The following is a 14835-nucleotide window of genomic DNA, read 5'->3' as shown; positions in this document are numbered from 1 at the left end:
GGCACCTATGAAAGTTAGAAGTGTGTCATACAGCACTTTGTTTATATCGCACGCTCTAGAAGACACTCTCTTGAGATGGCGACAAAGATCGAAGGGCAGTACAGTATGATTAAGTTCAGATCTCTGGGAAAGAAAATGCATTTCGTTAGGCACGCTTGTATTACTGTTTTTTTAATGGACATATCCTATCAAAGTCCTGCCACGTCAAAGTGCGTTTTTTTTCCTCGCGTTTGTAAAAAAAGCCAATTCGAATGTTCTTATGCAGCCCGCGTGATGACGGCCATAAGGCAGAAGCACACATACATGTGCTGCCGTAAGTATGGCTACAAGAATCACTGGAATGAACAATGGCACTCCGGTTGTTCAGAAGTCTTGAAGAATGGCGGGTAGTTATCGATTTTGTCTGATTTGTACTAAAGAGCTAAATCATTTGTGTGACTTTGTTTTCTAAAACGCACGTACCTTTATCAGCTCAAGTGATGGTGCATATCTATTTTTTTTTCTAAACGCGGAACACAGGTCTACTCTGGCCAGATGCACAGGCGCAACGCATTGCTGAGCTTCAAGCACGCTATTTTGTTCGAAATAGTAAATTAGTAGTGAAGTTGTTTTGATTCCACGAGGCTCGAGATTAGGGGAATCTATGTTCGTATTACCGATAGCGTGTTTGAAGGCTCGCCACGCTTGCAGCTATAGGAGACACTTGCGCCACGTTTCCAACAAGCAGCTCTTGTGAGATTAGGTATGTGCCACTGTACTCCACATTGGGTTCTTCATTAAAAGATTGTTGATTATGGCAAGGCTACTACTGGCTAAACTTTGCCATGGTTAGTGTTTATTACGTAATTTGCGACGCAATTTCTATGTGTGTAACATGCGTAGCTGCACTCTTTCCCCTATACCCATCACCATACAGTGAACACGCGTGTGTTCACGGCAATATGGTTCCACTTGTGTGAGTGCTGCTCCAATCGTTTATTGCTTATTTATAGCTGCGTTTGAAACGCTTCTCTCAGTGCATATGTTGCGTGAACACTTTATGAAATTCATTACGCAGGTATAGGGTGCGGTAGGCGGAGAAAATGAGCGGAATGACGTTGACGCAACAATGCACTGAAAAGCGTGCTTCACCGCCTTTGCACACTTTCTGTGGTGAAACAAACGTTGATAAAAAATTGAAGTGATGAAAGCTCAGTTTGTGTGTAAACCATATAGTAGAGGCGTTCGACCACTGTTAAAAAGTTTTGCGGCTTCATTTCAGTGCTCACATCAAATTTACACATACCGCGGAGCGGCCGCCATTGACTACCATCGACTCTATTAACGCCGCTGTAAACTAATGGCACTGCATCGGATAACGTTATTTTATTTCAAAGTGCACATCAAATTGGCAAACTACAAAGAAGGAATTAATATCATTACCACAGCAGCCAAAATAACGAGGGGAAATGTTTGTCTATTGCAAGGCGAAAAATTGGGCAGCTGCTCGGTAGTGTTGCAAACCTGTGATAACAGCGGAGCTGGCAGCGTTGCCTTCTCCTTTCCCTCCGCCTCCCCCTCACTTCCATTTCTCAGCCCTTGCTTGACAATACTATACAATACTATGCTTGTTTTTTTTTCATTCTGTGTTTGTTTCTTTGTATGGCTTCCTCCATTAATGTATTTCTCTCTTTCTCTATTTCTCTTTCTTTTTCTCTCCCTCTCTGATTATCTGACCCATTAGAGTTATCGCATTCCACGCCGGACAGATTGGGCCCGCGCGTCCTGGGAGCCAAGTAGAAGATAAAAAAGAGGACGAAGAGATCACGTGCTCCTTATTGATGATGATATTTTCCTGATGTCACCACGTGGCATAACAATAATCATAACTACACCGCTAGTGTAATGAATAGAAAGTTAAAAATACACAATAAATAGGAGGGTTGAAAATTGAAAAGGTGGCACATTTCAGTAAGGGAAATACAGCAAGGACTACAGAAAAAAAAGCATGACGGCAAGAATGAAAAATGACAGCATATCCACAAAGTGAATGATGATGAGTGGGGCGAAGCATCCATCAGTCCGTCCGCGCTTTTATCCGTGCGTCTGTCTGTGCATCCGTCTCTGCGGCCGTCCGTGCGTCTATTCGTGCGTTCGTCTGTCCATCCGTCCGTGAGTCCATGCGTGCGTCCATCCGTTCGTCAAACAGACAAACAGACAGACGATGCATGGACGCGGCCAGCGGATAATTCACGGTTTGCCGATAAACCCCTCTGAAGCGTCGCCCCATTCATCATCATTCACTCTGTGCATATGCTGTAAGGTGGTTACTACATACGTACACACACACACACACACACACACACACACACACACACACACACACACACACACACACACGTACGTACGTACGTACGTACGTACGTGTATGCGCTCTCTGCACTCGCACGTGCGCCCTTAGCGCTATCTCGCTGGTGATTTTCGAGCCTCTGCCTCGCAAAAGCACTTTCGAAATGTACGTATCACTCCCGTTAACGGTGTGCATAAACATCTCATTGTTAGCATGCTTGAGGATGCTTGCGTACTGGCCGAGTGGCTAAATACTTCACGCCATGGAGGGAGATTTCACATGTTCTATCCCCGGTCCCACTCGAAGCAAAGATACTTCTTAATTTCTTAATTTTCGCTCATGGACAACGCTAATGTTTTCCTCGCAGCGAAAACACCGACCCCGACGCCGGTATTTCTGCGAAATGTGGTTTATTAACGCGGTCGCGTTAATAATCGGAACATCGCGTTTACTACGCAACCGCACTGCGTCCGACACATGATTATCTGTATTCGTGGTACTGTGGTGTGGATATTTATGACGCTTTTCACATTACTGATACATACATACATACATACATACATACATACATACATACATACATACATACATACATACATACATACATACATACATGCATACATACATACATACATACATACATACATACATACATGCATACATACATACATACATACATACACACACACACACACACACATACATACATACATACATACATACATACATACATACATACATACATACATACATACATACATACATACATACATACATACATACATACATACATACATACATACATACATACATACAGGCGATGACCGACCCACGCCTTACGGAGGTTTGCCCCTGAAAACTTGTCAGCGCAGGTCGAACAAATTACAAGACAATATTTAAGCAGCAAAGTGTATATTATTAATGCTTGAGCAAGGAACTCGACGCAAAACACGAAACACCATGATGCTCATAAAACAAACGCAAACTACTTGATATTTTCTTTGGAATTTCAGCGCATGCTCCATCGCGTGGGTGCACGGTGGGAACGTGATACTTATATAGCGTACAAAAAGGCAGTTCGTACCATCCTGTAATAACAACTTGTTCTGTAAATTTATGCTACCAAAGGGTAACTATAGGTAAAGGCTGCAATACGTTGGTTTTGCTTTCATTCGCAGCACAATTTTGTAAATACATCTATAAAGATAGTCAACAACATAGTACAAAGAAATGAAGTCGTCGCTGTACATCTTCAGTTGCTAGAAAACAGCAAAAAATAATGCGCGGGCTACGTGTTCGACTCGCGTCAACGCTGAGTTGTCTCTAATGTTTTCTCATCAACTTTTCATTTATTTTCACGAAGGCTTTATCACAATTATCAACCGGTACTAATACCTCAGCAAAAATTAATGTCCCGCTTAATGTTGAACAAAACAACAACGTTGATTATGCATTGCATTCCTTGTCGTCCGTAGCCTGCAAGAGGTCGATACACAAAAATCGAGTCCCCTCTCGTCTTCTTATCATCATCCTCATCCATACATGGCACGAATGGCATTTGCCAAAAGCCATGTCTTCGTCATCCACGCAAGACGTCGAAGGAGTCTACATGCGGCTGAGAAAGAGGAAGGTGACATCTTTGCCGGAGCCTGAGGGACTCGCACACACGTACAATGCCAAGTAGACCCGAACGCCACCATCTTGTATCGGGCAGGTCGCGTCACACCGGGTGCCAAGCCAAGCACAGTGCCAACACAGGGGGGGCAGCAGCGAAATGCCCTGTAGCAATACCGTGCGGTCCTGGAGACCCGGAAGAACCCGATTTTCCGAAGGAGTGCGTTAATGCTTCCGCGGTTCAAGCAGACGTGTGCCGTTGCTGCCCCATTCTTTGTCCCCCGGATCCTGTCTCTTTCACGCCACCATCACTCGGTCCTTATTCCCTTTATCCCTATTCTCGGTTCTCTTCTTTGTTTTTGTTGCGCCTGTTCCGATGTGCTCGGTGGAGCGAGTAAGCACGTCTACCAGGCGTAACAGGCCACCGCGCCGAAAGAAAAACAGAGCCGAGGTTGTAGAATGGCGACGACGTCCTCGCATAAAGAGGAGACTACCAAACATAAAGAAGATGAAAGAAACAAACAAAGCCAATAATGAAGCGTACATGTCCGTGATTTCGGATGCATTAGGCTTCAATCTCCTCCTGGCTGACCCGCATTCCCGTGTATTCCTACCTCTGGTGGCTGTTTTTCGAACTTTTGTCATCAAAATTGCCGGAACACAAGGTTGTTAAAAAATAAATGTTTAAGAATAGAAACTAGGGACGCAGTGAACTCGCTTTAGAAAAGTTAAGAGATGGTGGAGAGAGTACAAATGATTTTCGACTCGAAGAACTGAGATCAACGAGAAAGGGTGAATAAAATGGATAGAGCAAGGGTCCTGAACGAAAAAAACAAACAAAAAGGGCGCCACGTGTGTTCCTTCTAGCAGAAAAACGAAATACTGGCCAAAACTTCTTCTTGTAGGCCAACTTTTTAATATCTTAAGGCATGTTTGGCTGTGTTTGGCAAAAATTACGCATACGATACCATTAAACTTTGATGATTTTACCTTGTTGGTGTTCTTAAACAAGGCAGGCGTCTGCAACAACTTAGATGTTGGTGAGCTTTCCTGCTTGCTGGGCTTTATATTGGGCTAATGTGGCCTCCTTTTGCCCTGATGTTTAACCAGGAAACTGGGTTTTTGCTTCAGATTTCACAGCTTGCGGTGTCGCGGTATCTACTCGACGATGGCATTCAGGTTGTCACTTCCACTGAAGCACACGTACAGATGGCCCAGCAAGCGCGCCACCCATCGCGAGGCTGAACGACCAAGCACCGCCGAAGCAGCCGTTATACGCCTTCTCGCGTGGTACCACAGCGGCAGGGCTCAAAGATAGGACAGCCATGACGCCTCTACGCAGTGGTTCACGTTGCATGACTTCATGCCAGCCCCACCAAGTGCTCTGGGGGCTCACAGTCACTGCGACCGTCTCCAATTATTAATCACCAACTTTGTATATTCAGTTCAGTGTGTGCCTATATGAAGCGAAAACTTATCTAAATTATTAGATGCAAAGAAGCGCTTTCACTAGCCTGTGTAACGCTGTCCCGTACATCCGTACGAATCCTTTCACCGCAGGTGTTCTAGCAGTGCGAAGTAGGTCAACTATCAGCTGCGCGTTGACGTCACTCTCTTCATTATGCGCAACAGCTGCCGGCGTTTCCACCCGCTCGCAACACACTTCTCTCTCGCTTCACCCTCTCCACCAAGCGTAACGCTGGACCACGCGTCAAGTGAAAACACTCTTTAGGCTCGTTTATCTGCAATGAAACTTACACGAAACCCAACCCGCCTCCTCTAGCTTTGCGTTTCAAACAAACGTTTATTCGAGTAAGCACTACACCTAATTTCCCTTGAAACTGTTCTTCCAGAACTCGCGTCGGCGCCCGAATTAACAAGGTCGATGCCGTGCGCACCACTGCTGCTTCGCATCTCATCAGGGTTGCCTTCTGGGAGAGGTTCTATAATTATTTTGAAGTAGAAGTCACTTGCGACTTTTGCCTACGCATTCAAGCATCTTTTAGCTTTTTTGTTCAGTTTTGTCGGAGCCGTAGTCAACCACTGAATTTTCTTTTTGTAGCTTCGTCTATGTTATATCCGTAAACTGAACACACGCCCTGCTTCACAATTTGTAGTTTAGAAATGACGCATGTTAGTGATGTGATGAAGAAAGGTCCAAATGTTCGCAAATAGCGCGACTTTATTCTGAGACCATAACGAGAAAAAAAAAAGCGGTAGCACCACTTTGCGGACAGTCAAAACTGTGTCACATTCACCCCCTCTGTCGCATTCACCCTCACCTAGGCTTGTGAGCCTTCTAGTGGTCCACCCTTTCCAGTGAGCCTCAACACATTTGTTCTAAACGCATCTCTTATTGGTGCAGCCTTCCCACTGAGTCTGGACACTCCTGCTCTAAGCGCATCTCTTATTGGTGCAACTTTCCGACTGAGCCTCGACACTCCCGCTGTAAGCGCACATCTTATTGTTTCATCAATTCCACAAAGCCTCGCCCTCATTCATTCTGGCACGGCGCAGCCCTTCCTCTCTTATAGAGTCCTACTCTCGCTACGCTGCAAAATCCCGTGACCAGAGCTACGCCTACGGACGAGGAAGCCTCGACTAAAGACTGCTTTGCTGTGAAAAACAAAAAAGCGAAAAATCAGAGCCCCTATGCACTTACTACAGACTACCAGTAGCCACAATGTAAAAGCCAGTTGCTCTCTTAACGTTCGCTTGCTCTCTGGCAATTTGCCGGGCACTTCAATGTAGCCACCAGATGACACTGCGGACAAAGGGAAGGAAAGCTTGCCTGGTACGCTGTCGAATGAAGGGAGATGAAGTGAGTATTTGAGTAGTGAGATAATGTTAACCACCTCTGTAGTCTGTGGCAGTTCGTTCTTCTTTTTGTACTTTTAAATTGAACAAGAAAATCATTGAATTAGCTGTCATAGCCATTTTTTCACTACAGCTACCTAATTCCACTTCCGTGTTGAATAAATTCAATATTAAAAAAACACACACACATTCATTTACACAGCCCTGCAGCTGGCGAGGCTAAAATACTTCATTTTAACATTGCTTCCACACAAGCACAACGCACAGTTTTAATATCGCTCTCTCAGTACTGATCACAAATGTTAGTGCCTTCAAAAGAACGTTGAAGCTTTTCTAATGCTTTTCGAAAGATTCCTGACGGCCATGAGCTCAGTGTTCTCACTAATAAAAGAGTAAGCGGAGCTCCCGCTGGAGTCATGATTTACGAACGTGGATAAGCCTCATCTGTTGCTCTGTTGTGTCATTGTTTTTGTCTGCAGAACATTCACAGCTCAAGAAGCCTTGGTGCCTGGTTCGTCGGCAAACCCCGCCTATCTAAGGAATTTCCCGATGATTGAGTGCCATGCTTCTTTCTCTGCAGCATCGACCAAGCTGCTGTAAATTTTCGCATAGGACGTGTGTCTTGGTTTACCGGGTCTCGCAGACGTTGGGAAGGAAGTTCTTGATTACTCAACGCTTGAAGTACAACACTGCAGCCTTGTCTGGCCTCCAAGCGGATGATTGATCGATGTTAGGTTTATAAAAGAAGTCGCCCACACCCACCCGCCTCGGTTCTCTCCAGCTTACACTGTGCGACATGGAGCAGTTTCAATCATGCTAATGCTTCACTGCTTCCTGCTTCGAAGAGGCGCTTCCTGATGACGTGTTCATCCAGTATGAGTCGGCCAGCACCTATTATTCATTGCATATTGCGCATATAGTTCCTCTTACGCGTACTTTTCTTCAAGTAAAGCCAACGAGGTCTTCAACGAATATTAACGACAAAAAAAAAAACGACTCCGCTCATGTTTAGTAATATTTTCTCTCAGCCAGTCGTTCATTAAACATACAACCAAAGTCTTCTGGTGTCAGTTATAATATTTGATGCAAATAACGTAAAAGTGATTCTACGGAATTCCGTCAGCGCTGCGATAACATGCCAAGCATTTCGAAGTGCTAGTTTTGCATAAAAACGATTTTTGAGAAAATGATCCGCGTTGTGGAAAACACGAGAACGCGCCAGTCATCTGCACTCGCTGGATTAATTGCTTACATGCGGGGCATTCCTAACACCACAGTATTTAATCTGCGAACACGTGCGCTTGTTACGTAACTTTGATGACATTCATGCGAGACAGCCGATGTTCAGAGTACAGATAATGCCTAAGAAACATTTTGAACATTTTAGGGGCGAAGTACCTTAGGTTATCGGTGTGTGGGCGGGCATCGTCCTCTGCTGCTGTCTCTTTGCTTGTGCGCAAAAGAGGGCACCACCTCAGCACTCGTCGTGTGGCGAAGAGAGGGAACGCTTTTTGTGAAGAACGCTGAACTAACAGCTCGCAATGAACGAGAACGCGCCCTCACCCGCGAGAGACAACATCGACGCAGGCAGCGTCTTCTAGTGAGTTTCTTCATTGGAAAAAAATCACAGAGTATCCACGGAGTGATTGATAGTGAGTAGGGCGAAGCATCTGTCAGTCCGTCCGTGCTTCCATTCATCCGTGCGTCCGTCTCTGCGTGGGTCTGTGAGTCGATCTGTCCATCCGGGCATCTGTCTCTCTGTCCATACGTCTGCGCGTACGTTGTCTGCTTGTCTTTCTCTTCGTCCATGCATTCGTTTGTCCATCTAGTGAACGCTCCAAGTGCCACCATCTCACATCTTTCCATCATATCTTTATCATATACAAGTACCATCACCCAGCGAACATTCCAAACACTAAACTAGAGGTGGCTACCTACAGCTACGACGACGACGACTCCTACTACTACTACTAGATACGTCGGGAACGCACGACCCAATGATCGCAGCAGAGTCCCCAATAGTATTTTAGGAAACTCTATGGGGGTCATACACCCATGGGAAATCCGTCATGCTAGCCAATAATAGATCCTATAGGTTCCTTAGTCGGATGCCTCGTCCAAGTTTTGGCAGAGCTCTGCAGCGGAGCGGTCAGTTGTCAGCTCTTGCTGTTTCATAACGGCACTTTCCGGTACACCATAAAAGATGTTCATAATTTTGCGGTGAATTTTACACGAAGCAACCAAGTAGGAGTTTTAATGCCATTTTGAAGGTGTTTCAATGCCGTCAACAATCTCGAATAGCAAACGCAGTTCTAAAGATTTTTCAACGTCGTTTTTCCGATGCAGTCTAAAGAAGGCGGGGCATTGAGAGGGAGCAACAGTGCATGCTTTGACTGTCCTGTTCTGCTTGTTTTTTTTATGTTCGTACGGAGTGCATGCGTACGGTTTCGTTGCATTTATAAACAGCACTTTATAATCACAGCCACGTGTTTATAAGCAGGCCTAAGACGACCAAACATTTATGCGTGGCTCTGTTACTGCAAATGCCAACGACCAGTGGAGCTGGGTGAAGCGCACTAAATTATCAAACATTAGTCTGTCTCGATTAGACACAGGAAGCGCGACCTTTGTATGACCATCATCACGTTCCAAGTGTGCGAAATGCTTGCCAAGGGAACTGACATTAAAAACCGAGATTGTAGGTTCATCTTCTTACCCCTTGCCAAGTGCATCGTGATATCTATCTGTAATCGTGTCAGGGGGTTGTTCTTTTAACCATGAAAACTCAACACACAAAGTCTTGTGTGCATTAGCCTTCGCCTGGTAGCAGAGCCACCGCTCTTGAAGGAAGGAAAGAGGCAGTGACCGCCGACTTACCTTCCGTGTTTACGGTGGAGATGTAGGTCCAGTTGTACATGAGCAGCGTGTCGACCATCATCTGCGACTGGTACTGGTCGGAAGGCACCACGCGCAGGAAGTACTTGAAGAATTGCTTGTTGCTCAGCTGCCGCGACGTGGCAGAGTAGCCGATCTGCGGAATGTTGAACAGCTGCAGCAGGTTCTGCACCTGCTCGCCCATCAGGATGAGGAGGAAAGAAGAAGACGAAATCGTCAATACGCAACTACTTTCTTGATTGGCTGCTTTTTTTTTCTTGTTTGATGTTTTTGTTTACTACAATACTCATTTATTAGTTTGCTCATGTATGGCATAAAAGTTGGGGGAATCACGAATAGGTACGCAATCCACTTAAGTATTTTTTTTTCAGAAACGAAGTCACGACACACTGGTGCATTCATTTGAATGATATAGCATGTAGCTTAGGCGCAAGTCTACTTACACTATTATTAGACTTAGACCAAGCGCAATCAAGATGGATACTGTCTAGCAACAGAACCACGCAGTCTTGAACTTTCTCATTAGAGCGGCCACACTACAACGGCTCTTCCACTTCAGACTGACGTATTCCAGCCTGTGGGGTTATGGGATGGATGCTGTTGTTCTTGATTGCCCACATACAAATGATCTTCCAAATGAATATCTGTAAAATATGGTTCCCAGAGAAGCTGACAAAAGCAGGCGAAGGAGTTTCATGTTTTATTGCGTCCTTATAAAAGACGCTGATTTTGAGGAGATGCGGTAATGTGGAACAGCAGCATCTGGTAACAAAGTAACTGAAAAATAAGCAAGAGCAGAAGTGCAAGCAATGCTGAAAGGGCGGCATTAGCATAAGTTCTTGTCGCCACCTGTGTGCTCCCGCAGTGAGCAACGGTTTGCGCAGGTACGCTGATGAACGTATTGCGAAGTAGCGGGAAAAGCCGTCGTAAACATCCGTGAGTCTCTTTTTATATAACTGACGTGCCTCCGCTGCACGCTCGATGCACTCTAAGGCAGCGCCTCCAGAACACTATTCACTGATTTTCTTGCGGAAAACATAAAAAAAAACGTTTTGTTTACTCTCTCCAGACGCAAGACTATCGTCTTTCAACGACATTTGCAGTGTAACCTGTAGATATGGGGCCAATGTTTTCGCTAGATAAGTTATAGAGATGAAAAAGCCTAGGCGAGTAAGTGAAACAACCTTATTAGGTCCACGATAGGCACGCGTTGACTCGACGTCACCTGGCTAGGCCCACTCGGGAACGGTCAGCTTAAACCTGCCCATCCTCACGCCGACCTTCTGGAAGGCCAGGATATGAGAGATTAGGCCCTGGGCCCTACTGAGCTTGTTACTCTTTTCGGTGGGAAGGGGAACCGGGAAAGGCGCTAGACATGCTCAAAGTAACCACCACACAGAGGACCATCCGGGCTTGGGAACCATTCGGGGTATATTGGTGATATAAAACTAAAACTCTCCGCAGCAAGCCCATTAAAGCAGGAACGAGAGAACGTTCATGATTTCAGACCCACCTGTATGGTGACGGCCGACGAGCCAGGTCCTATGACGCCCACTAGGTTTTTGACGCGCCTCGCCGGGCCCTTGGGACAGACGGCGGGCAATTCGGTGACGTTCGCTCCGCCGCCGCCGCTCGTCTCCTGGGCGCTGATTGCGTCCCGGATGAACTCGATGCTCTGTTCCAGAGCCGTGGGCGAATACCAGCACGAGTCGCGGATCTCGATGCCCAGCGTCACGTTGGGAAGCAGGGTGTCGCTGCGGTTGATGTCGTCGATGGTGTGCAGAGAGGCTTCCACGCGCTGGATGCCGTAGTGCTCACGGACCTGCGCCCACGACGAGTAGGGTGAGTCTATAGGTCGGTAATGTAGCCTACAAACGTAACTTCACAATTAAATTACATGCACTAGCACATCACCGTCACATCATGAGCTTATTATTATATCGTAGTTTCTACAACAGTTCCCTTCGCCAAGCACATCAAATTCTACCTCCTATGCGCATTTAACTGCGCACATGCCACTCTTTTAACGTTTCTCGTCTAATTGCACGGACTGTTACTTGCTCATCATCATTTTCCCCCGCACAGCCAAAGACTGAAACGGCCTTCCCCACCACATCATTTCCATCACCACCTCACCCGCCTTCACGAAAGAAAGGACAAGATTCATTCGTGGAGAAATTTTGTAATTTTTGTTTAGATAACCATCCCTTAGTAACACGCCTCTGGGATCTTTAATGTGAATAACTGAAATGAAATAAAAGAAGGTAAATTAAAGTGTTACATAAGGTAATTTAAAGAAATGTAAATAGGCTCTATACCTGCAGTGAGCGACAACATAAAACTGAGAGAAAGGAAGAGAAATAACAGAAGGTAAATTAAGTGTAACATAAGGTAATTTAAAGAAATGTAAATAGGCTCTATACCTGCAGTGAGGGACAACATGAAACTGTGAAAGGAGGAGGAAAAAAATGGAGTTTAGCCAGTTCTCTGACCAGCTGGCAACCCTGTGCTGGGAAAGGGGTGAGGGGAATGAACGATCATAGACGAAAGAAGTTACATGAAGACATGAAGAAAAGAAATAAAAACAGAATTGACGTACGTACAACGATAAAAGAAAGTAGTTTTGATAAAGTTGTGTTTGTCCAAGAAAAACAAGTCTTTAACATTCCACTTCGTTCACACATACAATACACTTTGTAAGAGATAGGACGTCTGCATGAAACAGATACGATAGTGACACAGGCAGGATTGAAGTGTAATAATACAAGTATACCATACCAAGAATGACCCGAGTGGGGAATCAAGCACCACGTCGGGCGAAATAGACACGCACAGGGAATTTGATTGCATACAAGTACAAGCAGTTCAGGTGAGCAGAAATGCGTCGGGTTACAAAAATTACTTCAACGGCACGTACAGACAAGAGAGCATGGGTACGATGTAACTTGTGGCAGAGCAACATGGTACTTGCGTTTACGTACTCGATATCAAGCGCTTTTACCTAAAAAGATAGTGTGTTTTACTTGCGAGATGCATCTCTGCATGGTTGATTTGAGGATCGAGGCGGGATATTTGTGCCAAGTTTTGCAGGACGCCCACACGTCAGCATTAGGCGAAGACAATATTTCAGCCGAATGCAGCAAAGTCTTATTTGTAAGTATGCCTAGCATTTTATAAACAGAAGAAAACATCGGTCGGATTTCAGGGCGAGTTAACGAGTTTCATGACTGAATTTCGCACTCAAGTGCTAGGCTGCTCTTTCCTTTAAAAAGACCCTAAATAGTGTTCGAAGCAGCCATGGGTCGACTTGAGGTTTTGTAACGAGGTGCTTTTATTCCTCACCGCAGGCGTTCATGTTTTATTATACATAGCAGCCCAGCGTCACTAGTGGTCTCCACTCTCGCCAGAACAGACGCGGAGCGGAGAGAGCACTCTATCGCAGAGCCATCTAGGAGGGTAAGCGCCTTTATTATACAAAGCAACGCAGTGCCGCTAGCAGTCTCCACTCATACCAGAGCACGCGCTGGAGTGGAGCGAAGGATAAAGCGATGGATGTATCCGGATGTGCCCTTAAGATCGGGCGATAGCTCACGCCACCTAGCCATAAAGCGAGTGCTCTATAGCGTAGCCATCTAATGGGCACTCCGAGTACTAGCGTCACTACGACGACGGACAACGGACAAGCCCCAACCATAGGCTGCTTCACTTCGCGTTTGCAACATGCCGCGTCGTCTCGTAGTTTCCCCACTGCCTTTTTGATTTAGGCTGCTTGTGCGATTACCGCGTCCGGAGCTAATCGTGGAGGACACGGTCTAGTGTTTTTTTTAATATCGTAGTCATGCATGTCATCATATTCACAGTATAAAAAAAGCTCCTAGCATAAAACAGCCAGGCATACCTCATAGTATAGCTAGACATACGAAATGAAATGGAGAATGAGGAGTGTTGTGAGGGTGAGAAAAAGAAAACGGAGGAAATAACAGTGTTAAGGATAGCATATCAACGTATAGTATAACAAAAAACACGTCATATATTTTAAATGGATTATGATGAGTGGGCGAAGCAGTGGGATCATCTGGTGTTGCCGTAAATCCCCCATGCCACAATTACGGATGTAAATGCGTGCCAAGTGGAGTACAGCTATATACAATGTTTATTAGTCAAAAGTGATATGTTGTGTTGAATCGCGAATTTCGTTCGACGTATTACTGCTTTGTGGAATCAGATTTAGCCATCACTCCAATAAAATAATTATCCCTCTCTCATCTACTGCACAAGCCCATCTTTGTCCGTGATCATCTTCGTAATCACTGAAATCGTCATGGCGTATAGTGGGTACCTTGCTTGTGGTGTGCCGGGATGGCAGAAAGAAAATTTGTGGTCTGAAACGCGCTTGTTCTTCATCTTCATAAGCATCACGTTATCAACAGCGGCGGCTACGGCGCAACGCCAACGACGACTCCAACGGACAACCCTCGACCATAAAAAGAGAAACCAAGGGGATGATTTGGAAAAGGTGGAAGGGAATGGTCAAGATAGCATTGTATAGTCTTGCCCCAGTAGTGTATCAAGGTGAGAGAAAGGGGAGTAAAGGTAATTAAGAGAGAAAGGAGGAGAAGAAGGCCAGCCGCTCCACTGCTTCATCGTTCTTCGCACAACCAGTGCGTAGCTACCCCAACTGTTTCAATCGGAAGCACAGCCATACGGAGCATCCGCAGTAAGAGATGAACCGGCAGACGTACCTCTCCACAGGTGCGTGTCTGCGCGTTCTTGGCGTCCGGTGACTGGTGCACGGGAAAGAGGGCGCCGATGATGAAGTCTCCCGGGATGCTGCCGGTCTGCCGCTGGGCGCTGGGCGGCACGGCGGCGAAGGCACCGTGCCGCTCGGCCGCCATCTCCAGGAGCAGAAGCAGCACGCAGACCCGCAGCAACCTCCTGCGAAAGCCAATTGCAAACAAACTGAAGCATTCTGCCACCTATGGGTGCCAGCAATGTGGCGGCATATAGCACATGGCAATTCGTGCTTTAAGGCACTATTCCTTAAACACGTGGATTACGACATAGTGTTCTAATGACATTCGGTTACAGACAGGCGTCTTTAACCGCACGTAAGACCGGTAATTGAGGACACCAACACACTACGTCATTATATCTAGCCCCCTAATACACACACACACTTT

The 14835-nt window shown here is 45.8% G+C and overlaps 1 protein-coding gene across 1 annotated transcript in view; it reads right to left on the bottom strand.

The window, feature by feature from the left end:
• LOC142786671 (metabotropic glutamate receptor 5-like) overlaps positions 1-14586 on the bottom strand; it is a 136628-nt gene extending 122042 nt beyond the window's left edge. The window contains exons 1-3 of the mRNA XM_075884295.1: positions 14398-14586; positions 11169-11477; positions 9638-9827 (exon numbers count right to left, since the gene is read on the bottom strand). Coding sequence (XP_075740410.1) covers positions 9638-9827; positions 11169-11477; positions 14398-14550 — 652 coding nt within the window. The 5' untranslated portion in view covers positions 14551-14586. The remainder of the gene's footprint in view (positions 1-9637; positions 9828-11168; positions 11478-14397) is intronic.
• Between the last annotated feature and the right edge of the window lie 249 nt (positions 14587-14835).

This window comes from Rhipicephalus microplus, unplaced genomic scaffold (genome assembly GCF_043290135.1).
Source record: "Rhipicephalus microplus isolate Deutch F79 unplaced genomic scaffold, USDA_Rmic scaffold_27, whole genome shotgun sequence".
NCBI classification, from domain to species: domain Eukaryota; kingdom Metazoa; phylum Arthropoda; class Arachnida; order Ixodida; family Ixodidae; genus Rhipicephalus; species Rhipicephalus microplus.
This window is presented reverse-complemented; position numbering and strand designations above follow the sequence as displayed.